Source organism: Alexandromys fortis, unplaced genomic scaffold (genome assembly GCF_014885135.2).
Source record: "Alexandromys fortis isolate MF-2015 unplaced genomic scaffold, M_Fortis_MF-2015_v1.1 scaffold_79, whole genome shotgun sequence".
Taxonomy (NCBI): domain Eukaryota; kingdom Metazoa; phylum Chordata; class Mammalia; order Rodentia; family Cricetidae; genus Alexandromys; species Alexandromys fortis.
In genome coordinates this window covers 151,919-174,251 of record NW_026067964.1, presented here as the reverse complement: position 1 = coordinate 174,251, position 22,333 = coordinate 151,919, and the positions used below count along the sequence as shown (strand labels likewise).

Below are 22,333 nucleotides of genomic sequence, written 5' to 3'. Positions count from 1 at the left end.
CTCGAACTCACAGAGATCCGCCTGCCTCTGCCTCCCGAGTGCTGGGATTAAAGGCGTGCACCACCATCGCCCGGCTTTACTTACCATATTTTAAAGCTTATAATAGCCTATGTATCTATATTTAACTCTAATGAATCAATAATCATTCAACCAAGATAATATTCTTACCAAGGGTGGTCCACCTAAGAAGATAGTACCCTGCTTCTGGACGATAATGTTTTCATCCGCCATGGCAGGCACATATGCACCTCCCGCTGTGCAGGAGCCCATGACCACAGCTATCTACAAAGGAGGCACAGACATTGAGGTGAGACTCCAACCGGAAACACATGGCATTGGCACAACGTCCCTACAAACACTGCAGTGCCTAGGTGATACGAAGAGCGGATCCCTGGACCTCACTTTAGAAACAGAGTCCTGAGATGGTTCTTATTGTGTAGCCTAGTCTAGCCTAGAACTCATGATTCTCCCAACTCCTGAGAACAGAGCCTCCAGGCACACACAATCTTTGTAACTAGGAAAAAAATCTCTTTTGTTGTTGTTTTAACTTATATGTATGTGTCTGTCTGTACATATCCAAAGTGTGTGACCACGTACCCACAGATAAGGGAAGAGGGCGTCTGATCTGACCCCTAGGAAATGGACTTACCATTTGTGAGCACCCTGATACGGGTGCAAGGAGCCGGACTCAGGTTCTCTGGAAGAGCGGCAAGTGCTCTTAACCACTGAGCCATCTCTCCTGCCTCCTGGAATAGTGCCTTGACCTCTTGTACGAAACTATTTTGCAGGGCTTATGTTTCACTCTTACAGAACATGTAGATGAAGAGCCTATCAGGCCAACACTGGCCTGGTAAACTACTGTCTGAGAAAAGAAACCTACCACACACTCACTTCAATAAAACTTTCTCAGACAGAAACTGATAATACTGCACCCTCTAAATAATCACTTTATATAAATAAATACCTCTTGGGGCGTTGAAATAATTGTTAGAATGAATGTTGTTAATATCTTATGGTAGCACAAATATAATCTAAAAACAAAACTAATGCTAACATTTGCATTGGAAAAGTTACTCCAATGGCTGAGTTGGCAAAGTGATCCCCGATAACCATGTAAAACAGTTGGGCACAATCTGTATACCTGTAATCCTAATGCTAGAGATGCAGAGAAAGTGGGTCCCTGGATTTCACGGCTCCCCTGGTCTAGTCAAATTGGTAAATTCAATGAAAGTAAAACACTTTGCCTCAAGAAAATAAGGTGGAAGGATTAGGGAGATGGTCTGCTGTTGAGAGTGCTTGCTGCTCCACCTGAATTCACAGCACCCATGTGAGCAGCCATAGCTACAGATGTGTATAACCCCAGCATAGAGAAGTGGATTCCAAGAACCTGCTGGCCAGAGGGCATAGCTAAAATGGTGAGCTTGTCAGCTTCCCATTTAGTAAGTAAAAGATCCTGTCTCAAGACAACACACACACACACACACACACAAATAGTAAAAATAAAAAGAAAGAAAGAAGGTGGAGAATGACCTAATATTAACCTCTGGCCTCTACACATTCATGCACTCTTGCATACATGAGTGGACACACACACACACACACACACCACACATAAGCATCAGTAGCCATGTCAGGGGACCTGTAGTCAGCAATGGAGCTTAGGGAATATACCCACCAGATACGAAAGTTATGATGGCTCCATGCTGGAGAGCCAAAGCCCTGGATTGTTTCCAGGATGCCCCTTGCTCTGCTGTGCTCCCTCTGCTTGCTGCTGCCGTGTTCCTGTGTTTGGCATGGTGTGGTTACTGTGTGCCAGGATCCCACTGTAGGTAGTATAGTGTGATTGTTTCATAGGAAAATTCCACTCCGCCCTGGGCACCCTACAGATCATAATGCAGACAAGTTTTAGGAACAATGGTGCTTAGTTAGAACTGTGATTTAACTGGACTTTCTGGGTCAGGCTAAAAGATAAAGGTGTTTAAGACAGTAAAGATGACCAGGGAAACGCTTTAGGTTATTCTAAAAGTTGTTCCAATAAGAGGTACAAAAAGGGTAAAATTAGGTAGAAGTCACCTTCCCCTGTGAGATCTGCAGAAGATGGAAAATAAGAACAAGGAAGTTTCATGTATTATAGACCCATGAATTCTGCCTGTGGGAAACCAGGCCGATGATTAAAGAAAGCAATTACGCCCCTACACCTGAGGTTAGGCCTGAGTTCCTCGGTCATGTAATTTACAGAATTAATCATAGGTCCCGGTACGCACCTTGAAAAACAAAGTTGTACAAGAAAATTAAATGACCCTATTGTTTGTAAAGAAAAATAGATGGTTAGCTAGACCACTTGTTTAAAGGTTTGGCAGAGCAGAAGCAGGACACAAATCTGCTACGCTGAAACTGCAGACAGCTACCCACCAGTGCAAAAAGAACGGGCTGAAATACATTTAGCTTGTTTAAAACTTGTTAATCAATTATAGAATCATTGCTCTTGGGTGAAGAGAAATGTTTAATGACTATGGATTTAAAAGGAAAACATGTAACTTGTGATCGTAATGTGATTTCTTCCTGTGAAAAGATTTTGTTTTTGGAAAATATGTAACTTGTGGTTGTGAGGTAATCCTTTCTTGCATAGAAGTTTTTGTCTTAGGAGGTATAAAAGGGATAAGAGAGAAATAAGAGATATAATAGAAGGAAAACTGCAGGAAAGATATAGAAGGAGAATAACTGGGAAGAAATGGAGGAAGGAAGAAAAAGAAAGAAGGAAAAATAATGAAAGGTGAGGGAGGAAGAGGAAAACATCAGGGTAGAAGAACAGAACAGAAAAAGGAGAGTAAGAACAAGCAACAGAAAGAAAAATAAAACGAAGAATTCAGTTTTTGCCCTCAGAAAAACGTCTCCTGTGTATGTATGCAGCTGTGCCGATGCCACGCCTCCTCTCGGTTTCTCTGACCTGTTGAAAGCTGGCCTTCTGGTGCACACAAACATGCACACACACATACACACACGCACACACACAAATAATAAATACAACTTTTAAAATCTAAAGAAGAAAGTGAATTATGTTGAAGCTGGGTGATACTTACAAGGAGTCACCAATAATGTTTACACGTGAGTGTTCAAAAGCTTCCCATTTTAGAAAAAGCTTAAGAAAATCCTTGTTTAAAGATTAACATGCCACAAAGAATAACACATAAGAGTTTAGCTAAATGCCCATCAACAGTAAGAAAAATATTACCAAAGAAAAGTAGAATATCATGAATTTTTTAAGGTACCACATGAAAACAGTTTGTGTTTCTGATCCCAGTGTTCCATCAACTGGCCTTATATCCGCAGAGACGCTGCTTCAGTGAGCCGCACGCCACACTAATAGTAAACTCAAAAGGCTGTACTGTGAGGTAACAATTTCCCAACTACGTCCCAAAGACCTTTTCCGTTTACTAAACGCTTTGTGTTTGCTGTTAAACTGTCTTCAGCATTTAACTGATAACGTAATAAAGCAGTGGCTTCCCTTATCGTTTGGTTTAGCAGTCACCCAGAAGTGTGCTTTCAAGACATCTACAGCTACAAAAATCCCTCCTCATACACACAAGGCAACACCCATTGTATCCAAGTTTACAACAGCAGACAGACCCCAGCGGCCTACCAGGTCTGAGGGGTAAATGAATCGTGGATAGATTCATTGTTAATATCTAAATGTCTTCCTTCACAGTGAGGCAAAATAATAATAAAATAAAATACCAATGCCCTAAATCTGTGTGGTATGTCTGAGTATTTAACTACCTCTGCACTTTATGAATATCTGAAAAATTCTGGGCCTTTTGTAAAGTTCAACGTGTGGGTCATGACCCCTTTGGGGTTGATCAACCCTTCCACAGGGGTCACCTAAGATCATGGGAAAACACAGATATTTACATCACAATTCATAACAGTAGCAAAATTACAGTTATGAAGTAGCAACAACAATAATTTTATGGTTGGGGTCAGCACCGCATGAGGTATTAAAGGGTCACAGCAGCAGGAAGGGGGAGAACCATTCTTCTAAGCGAACAGAAGACACTTTTACCTCAGAACCCTGTACTCTCCGTGACAACACTGGTTCTGCTCAAACTATCTGTGTGTTCCAGAAGGAAAAGGCTCAAGGAACTTAGAGCAGAGTCGCAGTGATGTAAGATTCAAAAAGAGAACAGTTTTCAAAAATAAGACCTAAAAAAAAAACCCAACAGGCAGAGTGGAGTTCCAGGAAAACAACTAGAGAACAGAGGAGAGGAAAGAATAGCAACCTTCAGCAAGGGCTGGATACGAGGGTGAGGGTGAGGGTGGGGGCGGGAGGCAGGAGGAGACAGGAGTGCCAACACGCCATCTGCTATGGAAGGAGTGTTTGCGTCCCCTCCTAAATTCATGGTAAAGCCTTAATCCCCAGTGGGATCTGGAGGGAAGCCTCAGAGCTGCAGCTAAGGTTATACGGTCATGAGGGTGGAGCCCACAATGTCATCAAGGTCCCTGTAAACAGAGACAAAAATCTCTCTATCCAAGTGAGGACAAAGCCAGGAGGAGGCCTGTCCCAAGTCCTGAGCCCAAGCCAACCATGCACTCAGATCTGTGGGGCCCTCCAGCCTCCAGAGTCCTTAGAAAGAAATGCTCATACTACCCAGTCTATCCTAATTGCTACCACCACCATCCTGGTGGAAGGGTGGGTGAGCTACGGAGGGAGGGAGGCAGGAGAGGACTCAGAGGTAAATGAGCAACTGACCAAGTATTAGCACCTGAGCTCAGAGACTTCCGCCATATTGCCTGGGGCATTGCAGATGCTTCTTCTTTCTCCACAGTTCCTCTGCAACCAAGGAAATCAACAGCGCACCCTCCTGATACCAGCTAGCCCATGCTCAGGGAAAGGCAGTTGGACGTGGCAAACTTCGAATTAGTAACCACTGCCCCTGGTGTTCCCATCCAGTGCCATCCCTATGAGTACGGCATGTTGAAACCACTCCTTGTAACCCTCTCACTTGTGGTCCCTCTTCTGTCTCCCTTTCTTGCTCTGATGGAGCCAAGTAGCAAGCTGTGAAATGCTCTGGGATTTCACGTGGCAAGGGACGAAGGATGGCCCTCCAGCCAAAAGCCAAGATGAACTGAGGGAAGCCTGGAAAGAACAATTCAGTCAACAACCACATGAGGGCGCTAGGAAGTGAGCCCTCACGTCAAACTCTCAGGCCACTGTACCTGTGAGACCCCAAGTTAGGCCTGGACTCCAACCTCCAGAACAGGATAACAAACATGCACTACTGTTCTACACTGCCAAGTTTGCAGACAGTATGTTCTAGAGCAATAGATAAACCATTTACCTTGGTCGAGGCATGTGGCTCTGTGGTAGTGACTTGTAAGTCTACTATGAAAGAGTCTCTAGTTTCAATCCCCAGCACTGAAAACAAACAAACAACAATAACAACAAAACAACCCTCCTTCTCAAGTAAATACAATGGAGGCACTACTGACTTCAGTAGTGTAGCTGAGTGTTGATTAACAGCATGGACAAATTAGGGGAAAAAGTTAGGCAATTTCATCATAGGGCAAATATCAAAGAGTAGAATTCCACAAACAGAAGGCTAAGCCATCGGAAATACAACCTCAGGACCACCTTCATCTATAAAGTTTACCATTAACCAAAACGTCATAATACTATTCTACTCTTCAAAGACTCCAACCTCCTCTAAACTATTAATCTACAGTAGACATGGAGGATGAAGGCCAAGTAGAATTCTGCTCTGCTCCAGAGAGTGATGCAGCCATCACAGTAAATGAAGGAGACAAAGTCACAGACGATGTTCACAACGGCAAAGGAGATCGTGGCTGGGAGGATTGGGCAGGAACAGAGAGTGATTGCTAATGAGAAGATAGAGATATAAGAAGCTTGATCCAATTCAGCGATACCCAAAACACAACTAAAGTTTCATAGTCAATGAATGAGCTGTATTTCCGTAATTCTGATACATAATTTAAAAACACGGGGTGGGAGGGGTGTCAGGCACCCACTTCTGGCCTCCGAGAGTGCTAGGCACATACATGATACACAGACTCACATGCAGGCAAAACACTCACGCATATAAAATAAATAATTAGGTAAATAAATAAAAATTTTAAGAGCACAAAAACCTCTGCCAGAGGTGTAGTTACTATGCCCATAGGAATCAAAATTCTCAAATGTTTCATCAATAACAAAGAAAGCCTTTCTAGGCACAAGTATATTTGATTTACTCAATAATTAAATAAATATTTATTTATTGAGATGGGCTCTTACTATGCAGCCCTGGCTGGATAAAAATTCAATATATAGAGCAGGCTAGTCTCAAACTCATAAACTTCCCACCCACCTCTGCCTTTGAATCAAAGGCTGAGATTAAAGGTGTGACCCACCCATCCATTTATTTTATTTATGTGTATATGTGTGCCGGTGTGAGTTTTATGTGCACCGTGTGCATGCAAGAGTCTGAGGAGACCAGAAAGGGGACTAGAGCCCCTGGAACAGATATTACCGGTTGTGAGAGATGGCTGACCCATCTTTCCAGCCGCCTAATCACAAGTATTTAAATAAATAAGAATTTAATGCTATGCGAGCAGATAGACACTGATAATAGCAATAAAGATGAAAATAACACAACACAGATAAGTCACCAGCTAAACCAGTCAGCATCACACAGTCTCAGCTCATCATTCAATTCTGAGTTGCTTGTCACCCACAACAGGACACAGGGAGGACTCATACAGAAGCATCCTGCCACCCCATCTTCTGCTCACAGGATCCAGGGATCCCAGAGTGCAACGGCACTGACAAGTGCTCCCGGCCCAAAGTGTACCCCTGTGCAAATCCTATGCAAGGCCACTCTGGGATCCAAAGTGTCGGAACTATAGAGAAAATTCTCCACTCTCCACTAAGAACTAAAATGCCATCAAATGCATGGCTACACCATGAGGAGTAGACTTGGCTTGGGTTGTAAGCACATCTTCAGTACTATGCCAAAAGGGACATGGAGGACAAAGATGAACGCCATGAACTCCGAGAGGCACCAATCCCCCCACCACCGGAGAGGGAGCCTGCTGTGTGGCAGAGATAAAGGAGAAAAGGAAGCCAAGCATGATTCTATGACTTACGAGCAAGAAAGGAGGAGGAGGCCACGGATGACCCACGGGCGACACGTAACCCACTGAAACGACTGCTGTTGTCTCTTCCACAGCATGGTTTCTGTGTAGCAGAATAAGGTGCTGCAAACCACAGACAACCACATGGGACTCAGCAGACAAATCCATTACCCTCCAAGGTCTTGCCTGGGCCAACAGAAACTGGTTCTCATTATAGCAAAATGAATTACAAACATAGCCCAACAGGCCATTCAGTGGAAAGGGGAAGGCTTGCCAGGGAGGTCTTATGTGTCACTCTGAAAAATGGTATGAACTCTGGACCTCCTGTCCCCCACGCCCACCCACACCTACACACACACACACACACACACACACACACACACACACACCCCGCAGAGCTGGAGACCATTTTCCACTTCAACACATTCTAAGATAAATGCAATAGATACTGGAATAAATGCAACAGAGACCAGGATAATGCAACAGAGACCAGGATAATGCAACAGAGACCAAGATAAATGCAACAGAGACCAGGATAATGCAACAGAGACCAGGATAAATGCAACAGAGAAGGGAAGAGTCCTAGGGCTGGATAGAAAAACCACTCAAAATGTGTTTCCTTTCCAGCCTTGCATCTTGCTTCCTTTTTCAAAGTAATTGTGAAAAGCAGACATTGTCTTTATCATATTGGTCCTGTCTTTATGTGGAGAACCTCCATTAGAAATAAAAGTGACAAGGTGCATTCCAGCTGAATGGCTGGCCAGAAGTTTAGATCACTGTCACCCACGTTGCTGGATCAACACTGTTAACTCTGAGGTACTCGGGCTCACCTGCACCAACAGGGTTGAAGGGCAGACAGAATTCAGGAAGTCCATCTTAGCCAGAATGCCTCCTCCTCGATCTGCTCACCAGAGAGCCTAATGTCACCAGATACATTGCCTTCATCTCTCCCAGCTTCTATTCATCTTTATTGAAATCCATTTTAAAAACAATGACATCAGCTCGTTTAACCCACTCAAGATGATCATAGATGCTTGAAACAAAGGCAGTCAATGAGGTCAACTTCAAAAATAATGATTCACAATCCCAAAGACAACAAAGAGGACCCTAAGAGAGATATACATGGATCTAATCTACATGGAAAGTAGAAAAAGACAAGATTTCCCGAGTAAATTGGGAGTGTGGGGATCATGGGAGAGAGCAGAAGGAGAGGGGGAAGGAATGGAGAGGGGCACATAAAAATATATAGCTCAATAAAAACTTAAAAAAAATACTGAGCTAAGTCAAGGAGAACAGAAGGTGAAGGTACGATAAGAGGGACCATTGGTAATCATCTAAACATCTTCGAAATTTAGAGCAAATGGGGGCGGGGGATGGGACAGCCGAGAAAATGCACTTTCACACAGCTAGTAAATAAAGCCTATTTCAACAGAGACTAGCTTCTAGTCAAAGCAGAAACACCTTGCTGGCTGCTGAGGCTCAGGTAAAAGGAGAGGCTTCCTATGCCAGAGAACAAGCTGCAACAAAAGGTAGCAAAAGAATGAGGGTTAAGATTATGAACCCCATACATGAGAACAAGAAAGCAGACTGCACGGGCCAGCCTGAGTGTGTACAAGGCTACAAGGAGACCTCAGACAGGAGCTCAGAAAGGTTGGACCCTGATCTCTGAGGTCTTTAAAGACAGCAGATGAGGGGTTCCCCGGCCCACCATGCGATAAGGATGCAAGAGGCTATGAAGGTGAGGGCCTACTGCACCCTGTCAATGTGTGGGCATTTGCCTTAACAGTTACAGGAGACCACCTTTTACTAAATATTAATATGTCTCATCTCAGGGAAATGTGTGAAGATATAAAAATTCAACTAATAGTCCTCTAATCACAAAGAACCAACAATAAAGTATAAGAAATCAGCCAGGACCTACCTAGAAGAGTTAAGAATAGCCGTGGAAGGTCAAAGAATGAAAAAGATAAATATTTTGACCTAAAAAAGTCTCTTTTCTTCTGAAACAAAATTCAAATGAAAGGTCTAGATATCTGTCAACATCACTTTTACTTCTGAAAATATACAGGAAATTACAAAGATAAGATTGTAAGAGATACATTCTTAGAGCTAAGTGGATAAATAGATCTACAATGGGCAAGGTTAATGACATTAAGTAAAATACAATCTTGAGGTAGAAAATAGGAATGGGGTCAAATGTTATGTCAAAATGCATAAACAACATAGCCAAAGTTATATCTTAGTCTGTTCTGTGCTGTTCAAACACAATACCCGAGATTGGAAATTTTACACAGAAAAAAAAAAATGGTTTATTTGAGTCAAAGTTTCAGAGAGTGAAAGATCAGGCACCCCCTTTTACAATCTTTATTTATTTTATGTGCATTGGTCTTTTGCCTGTATGCATGTTTGTGTAAGGGTGTTGGATCCCCTGGAACTGGAGTTACAGACAGTTGTGAGCTGCCATGTGGGTGCTGGGAACTGAACCCAGGTCCTCTGGAAAAGCAGTCAGAGCTCTTAACTTCTGAGCCATCTCTCCAGCACCTGGTGAGGATTGTCTAACTGCAGCACAGTATGTCATGTGGATCACGGCAGAAACATGTGACAGGAAGAAAGGTCATATGACAAGCTAGGACACAAGAGACCAGAGAGATCCACACTCGTACTTTACTAATATAAAATATAAAACTCCTTCTTGAAGGAATCGACCCTTTTGGGGGCAGCGCTCCACGGCCGACCCACCTTCACTAGACCCACCTCTTAAAGGGCTACCACTCCAGCACTGTCACTTCTAAGACTAGGCTTCCAGAAAAATCCTTCAGGGGACAAGCCATAGCCAAGGCATAGCATTGCAGATGGCTGACTTATATAATACATGATTAAAGATGCTTTTAATCACTCTAATTTTAAATGACAAAGTATAAGAAAGGGGCAGGGGATGTGGTTCAGTGTTACGGCCTGAGGATGTGGGTTTGCTCCTTACTACTGGGAAAGGTGGGATGGAAAGAGACGGGGAGAGAAAATAAAATCAGTTAATGTGACACTATCTGGAGAGAGCATCAGGCCCTGCCAGACTGCCCCCACTTCAAATGCCAAACACAGGCACAAGTACCAGCTTCAGGCTGCCCAGCCATAACCTGGAGCTCTCACCACCCCCCCTCTCCTTGCATTTAATATGCTAGAATGGTCCACAGAACTCAAACAAATGCTTCCCTTCTACCTGCTGGGTAATTAATAAAGGCCACAGAAAACAATTAGGGATGGTACACAGACAGGGCTTGGGAGAGCTCTGAGTGCAGGAGCCTCCGTCTCTATGGAGCTAGGATCTGCCGCCCTCCCAGGACTCTTGAAAGCCCCCTAGGGCTTTGCAGGAGGGATTTGTATGGCGAGTTCATCACGCAAGCATGAGGGATCGTTTTTATTCCCAGCCCCTCTCCTCCAGAAGGTCAGGGGCAGGTGGTGCTGAAGGCGCCAAGCTTCTCATCATGGCTTGGTCTTTCTGGTTGCCAACCTCTATCAGGAGTCGCCTTATTAGAAGAAAGGATGTTCCAATTGCCCAGGAAAGTCGAAAGGATTTAGCATCTTTGCACCAGGAATCAAAGACCAAACGTTAAAATAAAAGATGTTCTTGGCATCCTTATCTACCAGGATCTTAGGAGTTCTGTCTTAGGAACAGGATAGAGACCAAACATGGGAACCCAAGCTTTTCCTAACCCGGAACAAGGGCAGAAACCACACACACATTTCTATTTCACACCGAGGCATTAGCAGTAAACCTACAGAGAAAGCAGAACCTTGAGGCTTGGAGACAGAGATATGGAGGGCAAGGGCCCACACCAAGGACAAGCAATGACTTGAAACTTTATTCAAGGGGCTGGAGAGATGGCTCAGTGGTTAAGAGCACTGGCCGCTCTTCCAGAAGACCTGGGTTCAATTCCCAGCAACCACATGGTGGCTCACAACCATCTGTAATGAGATCTGGCGCCCTCCTCTGGGGTGCGGGCATACATGGAGGCAGAAAGCTGTATACATAGTAAATAAATAAATCTTTAAAAAACAAAAAAAAAACTTTATTCAGTTACTGAGGACAGGTTCTTGGTGGGATCGGGAGGACAGAAAAAAGGAGGAGGAACAAGGGAATTCAGTGTGTATTTAAAGAATTTCGGGAAAGAAACAAGAGGTGACACAAAAGGAGCTACACAGTGAGAGGCCTCTGGGGTGAGAAAGCTTAGCGGGGAGTGGGGCCAGGAATGAGACCCCCCCGATCTCTGGCCACCCCTAAGATGGCTGTGTGGCTGAAGTCAGAGGATATCATGAGCAGTTGTTGGCTGGCTGCCGTCTCTGGCTGCCTCTGTCTTTCTGTCTCTACAGGACACTTACCGCTGATTTCAGGCCCATCTAGGGAGTCTAGAAGCAACCCAGCTCACCTCACAGTCCATAGGGCAGTTACATCTAACAAGACCTTTATCATGGCTTTCTAGTCACACCCTCTGACAATGTCAAGGAGATGAAATATTTCAGATTTACAACTTAAGTCCCCACGATCCTCTTGAATGACCGCGTCTTCCTCCTTCCTTCCTCAGCGCCATACTGTTCACAGCTAAGTGTGCCGTTCCATGCACGCTTACACACAAGCACGACACAACTGTCACACGCACGCACACTGGCTCTACATTTGCCTAACAGCTTATTCTCAACACAGCTTTGGGGTTTATTCATTGACACATACATTCTAGTTCGTCGATTTGAACAGCCGAACACCATTACGAATCTTCTAGTGATATCCATCAGTTAACTATCCTTCGCTCTAACAGTCAAGTTCAGTATAAACTTATCTCTGGGTAGCTCTTTACCCGTACGCTATAGCTTCCTCTGCACTAATAGATTAGTCCTTCAAAGATTTTCTTTTCAAACTGGTTTTCCTTCGGCAATGAACATGCATTATAATCCAGGAACATGCCTGCCATTAGTAAAAGTTCACACTGAAGACAGGTTACAAGACTTTCTTACATTAGATATTCAATTCTGGTTTTTATTATGTCTATTCATTTATTTTGTGTGCGGCAGGGGGTAAGGTTCCACTCTGTGCATGTGGAGGTCAGAGATGAACCCTCGAGAGAGAGTCTGTTCTCCCTTCCACCTGCAGATCCCAGAGCTGGGACTCAAGTCACAGGCTTGGTGGCAGGAGTCTTTACTTCTCTGAGCCATGTCGCCTTACTAAATTCTGCTTTATTTTTAATTCATCTGGATTTCATGATAGAAATGACATTTGGAGATTTTTTTCTAAACAGACGAACAAAACCCATATTTGACTAATGAGAAATTACCTGTGTGATATTTTTAGAAGACATAACTGCCTGATTATAGAATATGCGGCCAAAGTGGTCTCGATCTGGAAAGGTGTCTGCTTGCCGAGGTAAGTTGGCCCCTCCTGAGTCAACTGTATGAGGAAAAGGAGAGAAATGAGCGCAGCTCAGCAAACGGCCACTGTTAATTAGATCCATTAGGGTCTAAGATAACTAGGCCTTAATCTCAGTCACAAAAGCTACCCCCACCCCCCGCCAGTGTGTAGAATCTAGAGTCTCAGGCCCCCAAACACAACTGAAGCTTTCTTCCCAACACATTAGGCTTTCCAACCTTTAGATAAAACTCCACATAAACTTCTCAGGACACTTTCCCTTTAAGAGCAGCCAAAGCCCCAGATACACCATGAATTCGCCAGCAGAACTGAAGCTGCGTCTTCCTAGACCAATACAAGAATCACTAAAGGATTAATGGGTAATTTGTATATTGCTTTTTTGTACTTGCTCTCTTGTTTTTATTTTTATTTTCTTTAAGTGGTTTGGCTGTATAACTCATGCTGTGATCCTCCTGCCTCAGCTTCCTAAGCATTAAGATTTACTACAAGCCAGGCGGTGGTGGCACACGCCTTTAATCCCAGCACTTGGAGGCAGAGGCAGGTGGATCTCTGTGAGTTCGAGACCGGCCTGGTCTACAAGAGCTAGTTACAGGACAGGAACCAAAAGGCTACAGAGAAACCCTGTCTCAAAAATCAAAAAAAAAAAAAAGATTTACTACAAATCAACAAAACGGGTGACGGTGTGGGCCACCACTCAGGGTGACCAAGCATGTGAAGCCAGCTTGGGCTACACCAGGAGACTTTTGTCTGAAAACAGAGCTCCTTATTCACAGGGGTGTGATGATAAGATCAAACGTGTTTCCTGGCCATTCTAAACACCTCAAACTTCCTTAGCTACGAAATGAACAATAGTAGCCATTTCATATAGTTATGAGGACGTAAAATTATGAATGTAAAAAGAAAAATAAAAGCTAGGTGTGGCGGTGCACATCTTTATAATCCTAGCACTCGGGAAGGTGAAGGAGCTCTGTGGGCTCCAAGCTAGCCAAGGTTATATAGACCATGTCTCAAAAAGAGATAGAAAGAATTAGAAATAAATCCTACACCTACTATTATTGCCCACAACCACTGTCTTTTATTATTTAATATTCTGTATCCTGTCTGCCATTAAAGACGACCTCTCCAAAGAGAGACAACATCAATATTCTTCAGTAGAGCTGCCCGCCTAGAGACCGGCAGGAGCCTGCAGGCAGTTTGGCTGCATTTGCTGTCTTCTATGTGCAAAGACGTTCACACTGAGTCAACCAGGCAAATGCACTTTTCCAGAAAAAGAAAAAAAAATGTCTCTATTACGACCTGTTCCAATGTTTACAAATGAACAACGTAGGCGAGCGTTTTGGCAAGCTACACCGCTATCCAGAAGCTGCCAGTTCTAAACTGCTTTGCTTTAAGATTCTGTTCAAAATAGCCTTTAATGCAAATGTAGTTTACTTTCAAAAGAAGACTGGCTTTCTTTGGAAATCAACTGTATCTTAAATTACAACCTATTCAAATTATGTAATATTCAAGGACTTAATACAGTGCCTGACTCTCAAGAGATCCATAAATATTAGCTATTTTTTTAATAGTTTGAGTAATTATAGTTAACAGAAACATAAGCTACCCAGGTGAAAAGCCAGCACACAACAAGCTGCTAATCTTCCTGTGTGGTACTACGGGCAGTCCTTAGTTACCTTCGCCCACAGTCTTCAGCAAACACTGTATTCCTTTCTAACTGCAGGAGGAGCCAGCAGTATTTTAAAACACCCAGTAATGACGTCCCCCACATAGCCTGCCACAATCTCCCATTTTCCCAGCTAACACAGTTCCGAGCGGACTTGTGACTTGCCCAGATAGATGCACGGGAGCCTGTTCTGCAGGGCGATCTCTTGGGCCCGTAAGTGCTTCTTCACCGTCACTGGGTAGTAGGTACCTCCTTTGACAGTGGCATCGTTGGCCACGATCATGCACTCTACTCTGAAAGGCAGAAATTCCATTGAAAGAGACTATGAGATCTCTGCAAAAGTAAAAGCAACTCAGCTTATTATAACGAGAGCACACAAGGCAGTCTTCCGCTTCTGGGGCAAGTCGCTACCGCCACTCACTAGCCAGTGGTCCCATGATGCAAAACCAAGCTCTAATCAAGGTTCACATTCATTAATCCAACAGAAAATAATTACTTTTAATAAGATTACACACTCACATTTGATTTTGAAAGAGCCATGAGTCTTCCATTAGTATTGAGGCATTAACCTAAACCACTGTTCTGTAAGGTTCTTTCGGTTCATTTTTTTTAAGATTTTATTTTTATTATATAGATTATACACACACACACACACACACACACACACACACACACACATACATTTGCCTGCGTGTATATCTGTGCACCACATATGTGTAGTACCAAGGGAAGCCAGAAGAAAGTGTTGGGTCCTCTGGAACTGGGGTTACAGACCATTATTAGATGCACATAGGTGCTGGGACCTGAATCCCAGTCCTCTGGAAGAGCAGGCAGTGTTCTCACCACTGAGCCATCTCTCCAGCACTCACTATGGTTCTTAAAATGAAAGGATCCTAACAAGAGGATGATGTCTTTTTGAAAATTCAACTCTCTAGGCCAAGGAACTCTCTTAACATAAATCTTTAAAGTGTCCCTTTAAGGAGCCGGAGAAATGGCTCAGTGGTTAAGAGCACTGACTGCTTTTGTAGAGGACCCGGGTTCAATTCCCAGCACCCACATGACAGCTCACACCTGTCTGTAACTCCAGCCCCAGAAGATCTGACACCGCAGAGAGATACACATGCAGGTAAAACACCAATGCACATAAAATAAAAATAAATAAATTATAAAGTGTCCTTTAAAGAAACTGAATGGGGCTAGAGGGACGGCCCAGCAGTTAAGAACACTGCCTGCTGTCTGAGGGGACCCACGTTTGAGTCCAGCACCCACTTGTGGCTCACAGGCATCTGTAACTCCGGTTTCAAGGAATCCATCATCCTTGTCTGACCTCCCTAGGCACTGGCTCACACATGGTGCACAGACATACATTCAGACAAAAACACTCACGTGTTTAATCAAAAAATAAATTTAAAAAAGTAGAAAAAATGAGAATAAACTGCGAGTAGTACTAAGATATGTTTTTCATATTCTCAAAAGTGATTTAATAGCTGTATGTAGTGGGATTTGTAATCCCAGCACTTAAGAAGTAGTGGCAGAAGGATCCTAGGTTTGTAATCAATTATACAGTGAGTTCAAGGCCAGCCTGGGCTAAAGAGTAGACCCTGTCTTTAAAAAAACAAGGCCTGAGGACAGAGCTCAGGGACACTTGCCCTGAATATACACAGCACAGAGTTCAAATTCCAGTACCACAAGAAAAAAGAAAAACAATGTTCTTTACTACTTCATCCATAGGAAACAAACCACACACACACACACACACACTTTCTAAAATAAATCTGTGTTATCTGAAGTCACAATAAATACAAATTTTACACAGCACAGCACAAAGGGCTGTGTATACAGATGAGCTGGGAGAGTATTGTATGCTACACTTCCAGTGTCACGTACACCTGGCATGGTGGCATATGTCCATAATCAATCCCCCCCCAGACATGCTACAGAAAGAGAAATGAACTCAGTTCACAAAAATACTGTGATGCGCATCTGTGTGGTTTTGCCCACCGACACCCATTATTTAGTTGTAGAACTAAAATTTCTTTTAGTAACTGCTTCTGTTTTCTTTTTCTCAAAGTTATTTTCAGAAAATATGACAGAACGGACTCAAACAGCTCCATGCGGTGTTTTTAAATGAAGACCTTCAGGTTGGAGAGACTGCCGAAGTCCAGAAGCTTCGGCATTTCTTTGGTGGTCTCCTGATCCAGGGCTGAGACCTCAGGAACATATTTCTCTCTCCCTTCTCTCACAGGACCTCCCTGAATCCTCTTCATCAGATGCGTGACATCGACACAGCCTTTTGGCTATCTTGTTGCAGTTTCTTGCTGGAGATAATGGTGATTTCCTCGCACACGCACTTGTTGGTGTGTAAGTCATCACCCAGGCACGTGTAGTACTTCTTGAGAATGACACGCATCCCCTTCTTCATAGCCTTGGTACGAGCGCGGTCCATGCTTCTGATTTTAAGAGCCTGCTTCTGATTTTAAGCCACTTGGTTCAAACAGCACACTCCACAGAGTAAGGAGAGAGAAAGCACAGGAACTGGGCCTTCCTCCTCAGTGATCCTGCTGCGGCTGAGCAGCCAGCAGGCTAGCACAAACCCCAAGCCCTCTGCTGGCTGCAGCTTGAAAGTTCATTGCCCATATGCCATCAGTCACCTGCATCCACCTGAGCCTCCGGGTGTGAGAGCCAACAGAGCCAGGCAGAGCCAGGAAGAGCAGTGCTGTCTGAGCTCTGAGCCCTAGCCAGCCCACACTGAGCAGAAAAGAAGGTCATAGCGAGGCTGCCTGGGGACACAGCGGACACCTGCTCCTAAAACAGCTGTATTCGCCAGCTGTGCAAGAGTTTGGATGGAGTGTTCCTAAAACTCAGCATACCAATGGAGAAGACTTGTTTTAGTTTTTTAGCAGGTGTCAATTTAAAATAGTTTCTTGGTTAGGGGTAGGGCATTCTCAGTGCTGGGGTTTTATTTGGTTAGGGGTAGGGCATTTGGTTAGGGGTAGGGCATTTGGTTGGGGGTAGGGCATTCTCAGTGCTGGGGTTTTATTTGGTTAGGGGTAGGGCATTTGGTTAGGGGTAGGGCATTTGGTTAGGGGTAGGGCATTTGGTTAGGGGTAGGGCATTTGGTTAGGGGTAGGGCATTCTCAGTGCTGGGGTTTTATTTGGTTAGGGGTAGGGCATTTGGTTAGGGGTAGGGCATTCTCAGTGCTGGGGTTTTATTTGGTTTAATCACGTGTAGGTCTTGTGTATGCTGCCAGTCTCTGTGAGTTCCTATGTGGATCAGTTCCGACGTGTCTGGAAGAAGCTGTGTCCTTGGACTCCTCCACCACCTCTGGCTCACACCATCTTCCTGCCTCCTCTTCCAAGTAGATTTTTGTGTTACTGATTTTCTTTTCCTTCTCTTTTCTTTTTGAATTTTGAGAAGGGATTTCTCTACATAACCCAGGCTGTCCTGGAACTCACCATGTAGACCAGGCTGGCCTCAAACTCAAGAGATCCGCCTGCCTCTGCTTCCCAAGAGCTGGTATTAAAGGTGTGCCCCACCACATGGCTTTAATAATTGTTTTTTTTTGTTTGTGTGTGTGTGTTTTTTTTAAGTTTGTTTTTTTTCTCCTCTTTTTTTTATTCTCTCTCAGAGAGAGAAAAAAACATGAAGTTGTATGGGTAGAGAAGTGGGGAGGACTTGGGAGGAACTCGGGGAAAGAGCAAGAATATGATCAAACTATATTGTGGGAAAAAATTTTAATAAAAAAATTAAAAAGCCCATACCTGGGGGAAGTGGGTAAGTCTAAACTGGATCCAGAAACTGACTAATTTTTATTTTTCTCCCTTCAGTTTGTGATCTCTAGAGCTCCAGAGAGGAACTGGATACCTATCTGAGATGCTCAAGTCTTACAAGCACAAAGCTTGCCTGCCAACATGCAGGGTGGGTGGCAGACGCCTGCACTTACAATTCCTGCCCCTCACAACTGAGCACAGGCAGAATACTCACCCTGACACTCGTCCAATGCCCGTAATGATGCCACCTGCAGGGACTTCCTCGTCACCATATAACTGGTAACCTGCAAACTGGGAGAATTCCAGAAAGGGAGACCTAAGCAGAAGAAAGGATGTTGTCTAAGTTAAATATCTATATTTAAAAAGTTACACATAAGAATGCAAAGATTTTTCTAAACAGGGAAACATTTCAAATATGCATGTTGTACATAAAAATCTACAAAAAGATTTCTAAAATAAGACCTGACAAACATGCCATAGGAATTTACGTGGTACAACCAGGTAGCGAGCTACTGGAACTTACTGGTAGAGTGCAAGGTAAAGGTGTATATACCATAGAAAGGGGACAGCAGGGAGTGTTCACCACGTGCCTGACTCTCTTCTGTGGGCTTCATAAACACTTTGCTAACGGGGAAATCAGAACCCAGTTGCTAGCCTCAGTTCACATAAGTAGTAAGTGTCAGATCTGGGATTTCCAGAAGCAGGCTGTCCCCATGCCAGGCTCTTCTCCAGCGCGCATCGCATCGTACTGTCCACCTCCACTCACACGTGTGTGTGTGTGTGTGTGTGTGTGTGTGTGTGTGTGTGTGTGTGTGTGTAGGGATAAGTCCCGCCCCTTAGGGGGCGTGTTCGCCTCGGGCTAATGTTAGCCTATAAATTTGGCGAGCGTGCTCCCAGACACTGCTTCTGCTTTCCTGGTCTCCGCGGGAACAGTGGTTCTGTAAGTCTATTTCTCCATTAAAGCTGTGTATATGTTTACAATCTGTCTGCATTCATTTACACCGTTACATTTTGGCGCCCAACGTAGGGCCCAAACCCATGACCCTGAGATTAAGAGTCTCATGCTCTACCGACTGAGCTAGCCAGGCTATGTGCTTGAGTCGGGGGCAAAATAGCCCAACGTTGGACGCCAAATTTAACCATCATTTTACTTTCACAGGATCCCCCAGAAAGAACATCACTCCCATGACAGCTGGAAGTAATTCTAGAGGACGACGTTCCCTCTCCCAATAAAGTTTGCCCCTGGGTTTAGGGACATCATTTAGGGGTTGGGAGGTTGGGGGAGGAATTTTATAAGCTTAAGGATCATTTTGAAAAAAAAAAAAGAGGGATGATGGGATAATAGATTTATAATTGTGAGTTACTGTTTTTAGACAAATATATTGGTATCGATTCTTGTATATTGATACAAAGTTAAATTACATTGACTATTGTATGCATGCATGTTTCTACCTCTGTTTAAAACATTTTTATGTATTGACATATATTGTATTGATATATATATTGTATATATTTACCATATTGCAGTGTACATTTCTACGTCTGATTAAGATACTTATATAATGTTTGTGTATTGATATATATTTACCATGTTGCAATGTATATTTGTACAGTGTTTATATTTGGAAGTCATTATCCTCATTTGTTACACAGATAGATATTGAGAATTATATAGATTAATAGTCATCTAAGTTTGTCATTTATAATTAGACTAATCAGGTTCTTTAGATATATAGAGATTATACTCAGTATAGATAGATAATCTTCAACCTCTTCAAAGAGCTATAGAAAATGGCCTTTAATCTAACTCAGAGTTTTGTGATAGTGAGACACAATTGCTCCTGGCAACACCGCTCTATTCCCGAGAGAATGTTGAGCACCAAAGACACTCCACTGGGAGCTTATCTTCTTGGCAGAACTGGTATGGGTAAGAAAAGCCCATACCTCAACTTCTGACAATGAAACAGGATTGTCTTATCCTGCCAAGACAGGGTAGGATAATTCTAAGAAAGTTCCTTGCCTTTAATAATAGTATGTCAGTTATGTTAGGCCTTAGCCAAAGTTGGTTGACTCAATATTGCAAACGAGACTTTGGGTGATTGCCCAGGTAGTCAGTTGTCTCTGTCAATTGTTGCACATTTTGGATATATCTCGTTTGTTAAGTAATATTTATTCCCTTCTCAGATCTTTGATGGAGTTGAAGATTATATAATTGTAGTTATTCTCTACATTATTTAGACTCCTTGAGATAGAATGTTTAGCAAAACTTTTGATTCTCAATATTGTTTGTTATATTTATTATTTGTTATTATTGTATGTAGTTGTATTTGGTTTAGTTCTTTCTTATTTAGACAAAAAGGGGAGATGTAGGGATAAGTCCTGCCCCTTAGGGGGCGTGTTTGCCTCGGGCTAATGTTAGCCTATAAATTTGGCGAGTGTGCTCCCAGACACTGCTTCTGCTTTCCTGGTCTCCGTGGGAACGGTGGTTCTGTAAGTCTATTTCTCCATTAAAGCTGTATATATTTTTACAATCTGTCTGCATTCGTTTACGCTGTTACATGTGTGCTCGAGACACACCTGGCGGGGAGCCTAGAATGCTCGAGCTGGTATGACTGCCTTTTGTTTTGCTTTTCTGATGCAGGTGCCTGATACACATCTGCACAAAAATGGGCTAAAGGAATGTGTGCTGGGGGCTATAAGAAGGTCTGTCGACACTTGCATACAGGCCTGGCAACTTGGGGCTGATCCTGGGATCACATAAGATAGTAGAAAACTGACTCCTGAGAGCTGTCCCCTGATCCCCACACATGTGCATTGGCACGCAGGCACCCACGCTCACCCATGCGTGCTCTCATACAAATACGGATGTCAGAAGAACACGGTGGGCAAGAGGTGCAGCCCAACTGTGGCAGGTCTTACCATGCACGCACAAAGCCCTAGGGCCAATGCCCAGCACCACACGAATCAAGTGTGGTGGTGCACACTTTTGTCGTCCCATCCCGAGGGAGGCAGAGGCGGGAGGGTCAGAAGTTCATGGATGGGCTGGGGTGACAGTGTTCTTGCCTAACTTGAGAGAAGCCCTAGGTTTAATCTGCAGTGCTTTCAAAACAGAGAAGGGACCTCAAGGTTCTCAGCCATACAGTGATTTTGAAGGCAGCTACATGAGATCCTATCTTAAAACACAAAAGTCAAAAAGGAAAAGAAAAAAAAATACCCCATACATACACCCACCTTTTTCATTGTACCCCATGACCTATCCTTCAGGAGATATACCAGGTCTACGCGCTACTGTTTGTAAAACAACTAGAGATCGACACCCTTGCCCCTCCATCCTTCCATCTGTGCCATCCCTGCTGCTCACAGTCTATGACCAGAGCAGGAGCCAGAAGAGCAGTGTCTTTAAAAACAGTCACATGTCACACTTCCAGACATAGTCCAGAGAGTAGACGCCTTGGGGAGACTCTGTCACTTCCAAGAAAAATAACAAAACGATATGAACACAAACTAAGAGAGTGCACTGTCACCAGGCAGTCCAGTCTTATGGGTCTAGCACAGTAAATGTCATCATGAGACATGTGACTTGGAAACTCAACAAGTCCTGTTGAATCCCAACTGCAGTTCGCTCTTTTTCTGAGAGTCGGAATAAACAGCCCACAGGTCCTCAGAATCAGAGCCCACCCCTACTGTCCCCCCCCTCCACACCGCCCGTGTCAGCCCCACTGGTCCCTGGACACTGCTCAAACATGCCCAGCACTCCGCTGCAGAGCTCTGGCTCTGGTGTTTCTGCTTCCCTCAACCCTGGCCTCATTCTAGTACATTACACAGCTCAAGACGTTCGCTGCTTATTTCCTGTTTCCCTCTGGCCTTACGGGAACTCCAGCAGGGCTGAGTTTGTCTGCCCATGTCATTCCCTGTTCCGTTCATCCCATTCTCATTAAATGTGTGGTACTCTTCCAATTGAAGAATGAGAGAATATGAGCAAAGTGGTCAAGACCAAGACAGGTACACCCCCTGAAACAGTCTACCTGAGCTAATGGGAGCTCACCAACACCAGCCTGACAGGGAAGGAACCAGCATGGGATGGAACCAGTCCCTCTGAATGAGGTTGACAGTTGCCTGGCTGGGGCAGACTGAGGGTCCACTGGAATGGACACCAGGACTTGTTCCTGCTGCTTGTGCTGGCTTTTTGGGAGCCTGTTTGATGGAGGTGGGTCTTGTATCTTATCTGTTGATTTCATTGGTTAATAATAAAGAAACTGCCTCGGCCCTCATAGGACAGAAAATTAGGTAGGCGGAGTAGACAGAGGAGAATGCTGGGAAAAAGAAGCTGAGTGAGTGAGTCGCCATGATTCTCC

The 22,333-nt window shown here is 43.9% G+C and overlaps 1 protein-coding gene across 1 annotated transcript in view; it reads right to left on the bottom strand.

Annotated features, from left to right (window-relative positions):
- Positions 1 to 22,333, bottom strand: part of Mccc2 (methylcrotonyl-CoA carboxylase subunit 2) — a 65,239-nt gene that overhangs the window by 29,390 nt on the left and 13,516 nt on the right. Inside the window, exons 4-7 of the mRNA XM_050153855.1 lie at positions 18,193 to 18,294; positions 14,373 to 14,500; positions 12,453 to 12,565; positions 169 to 282 (exon numbers count right to left, since the gene is read on the bottom strand). Coding sequence (XP_050009812.1) covers positions 169 to 282; positions 12,453 to 12,565; positions 14,373 to 14,500; positions 18,193 to 18,294 — 457 coding nt within the window. The remainder of the gene's footprint in view (positions 1 to 168; positions 283 to 12,452; positions 12,566 to 14,372; positions 14,501 to 18,192; positions 18,295 to 22,333) is intronic.